Source organism: Labrus bergylta, chromosome 15 (genome assembly GCF_963930695.1).
Source record: "Labrus bergylta chromosome 15, fLabBer1.1, whole genome shotgun sequence".
In the NCBI taxonomy this organism is placed as follows: Eukaryota; Metazoa; Chordata; class Actinopteri; order Labriformes; family Labridae; genus Labrus; species Labrus bergylta.
The window spans coordinates 1,089,899-1,091,712 of NC_089209.1; the positions used below are offsets into that span (position 1 = coordinate 1,089,899).

At 47.2% G+C, this 1,814-nt stretch overlaps 1 protein-coding gene across 1 annotated transcript in view; it reads right to left on the reverse strand.

The window, feature by feature from the left end:
- Positions 1-296: 296 nt before the first annotated feature.
- LOC110002134 (transcription factor E2F2) overlaps positions 297-1,814 on the reverse strand; it is a gene marked incomplete in the record, with an annotated part of 8,241 nt that continues 6,723 nt past the window's right edge. The window contains 2 exon segments of the mRNA XM_065963878.1: positions 297-1,437; positions 1,537-1,696. Coding sequence (XP_065819950.1) covers positions 1,400-1,437; positions 1,537-1,696 — 198 coding nt within the window.

Consider the following 1,814-nt stretch of genomic DNA (forward strand, 5'->3'; position numbering starts at 1 on the left):
ATAGAGTGTACCGGAGGCTGTAGTGCACTACGCGGGCAGCCTGGTTTCGAATCCGACCCGTGGCACCTTTCCCGCTCTCTCTGATCTCAGACCCTATCCACAATCCTCTCGAAAGAAAAAGCCAAATAAGTAAACCTAAAAAAATGTGAATTCTTTGTATCCATCCATCCATGGCTCCGCCAGCACGTCTAATAATAATCTAATAATAGAAAGTAAATATAGAACACTTTGAGTGACGTCTCTGCAGCGTCAGGAGTTCAACACGCTCGCCAACAGTAAGAAATAATTCACCCGTCTTAAAGAAGAGTTCATGATTTATTTATTACAGCAGAAAAATATGTTTATGACAAAAAACAGAAAATGTTTTACATTCAACATGTGATACAAAACACATCTCAGCTGTCATTTTATAAAAACTGTACTTTATTTTTAACCGTCCATAAATAATGTTTTATTGGAGCCGATATTCCTGACAGATGAAGCCAAAAGCAAGAAAAGCTGCAGTACCTCCAGTGTCCACTAGAGTCTGTCTCCTGCAGTGAGTCAGTCCTCATAGAGCTCCATGTTAAAGTGTCTAACTTTACAGCTGCAGTTCCTCCAGTGTCCACTAGAGTCTGTCTCCTGCAGTGAGTCAGTCCCCATAGAGCTCCATGTTAAAATGTCTAACTTTACAGCTGCAGTTCCTCCAGTGTCCACTAGAGTCTGTCTCCTGCAGTGAGTCAGTCCCCATAGAGCCCCATGTTAAAATGTCTAACTTTACAGCTGCAGTTCCTCCAGTGTCCACTAGAGTCTGTCTCTGCAGTGAGTCAGTCCCCATAGAGCTCCATGTTAAAATGTCTAACTTTACAGCTGCAGTTCCTCCAGTGTCCACTAGAGTCTGTCTCCTGCAGTGAGTCAGTCCCCATAGAGCCCCATGTTAAAATGTCTAACTTTACAGCTGCAGTTCCTCCAGTGTCCACTAGAGTCTGTCTCCTGCAGTGAGTCAGTCCTCATAGAGCTCTATGTTAAAGTGTCTAACTTTACAGCTGCACTTCCTCCAGTGTCCACTAGAGTCTGTCTCCTGCAGTGAGTCAGTCCCCATAGAGCTCCATGTTAAAATGTCTAACTTTACAGCTGCAGTTCCTCCAGTGTCCACTAGAGTCTGTCTCCTGCAGTGAGTCAGTCCTCATAGAGCCCCATGTTAAACAGTTTGGGTCTGTAGAGCTGTGATGTAAAGTTAGGGGGCGTGGCCTCTTTGAGTGACAGGTCGGGGCTGCTAGGTGTTGTCTCAGCTGATTCAGTCCCTGACCTTTGACCTCTGGGCCGTGTTTGGTGCCTGCAGGTGGTCTGATCCAGCTCCTCGTCGTGTTTCCAGGGTTTGAGTCCTGAGCTCTGGCGCCCCCTGGTGGTCTTCTGATGGTTATGCACTCTTCACAGCACTCTGAGGACCTGAAGACTCTGAAACAACAGAAACAGAGATGACAACACATTGCAGCGTGGGCGCCGTTTTGAAGTCGACATATTTGGGAGCTTCCTGTTTCTGACGGTTAAGGTCACCTGTGTGCAGGCGGCTTGTCTTGATCCGGCTCTCCTCCAGCTTTTCAAAATGTTTCCTTATCTCTCCGGGCTCCGGGCTGGAGGCTCCTCCCGAGTCCACCTCGCAGGTCAGCACCGTGACAGACCCCCGCACGGCCTTCAGGTGGACCTGAATGACATCCTACAGACAGACAGACAGACAGACAGACAGACAGACAGACAGAAGAAGAGTTCAGGTGATTTCTGATCATTAAAAACAAGAGAAACTCGATTGTGGGCGTGTACCACTTCTATTTCTG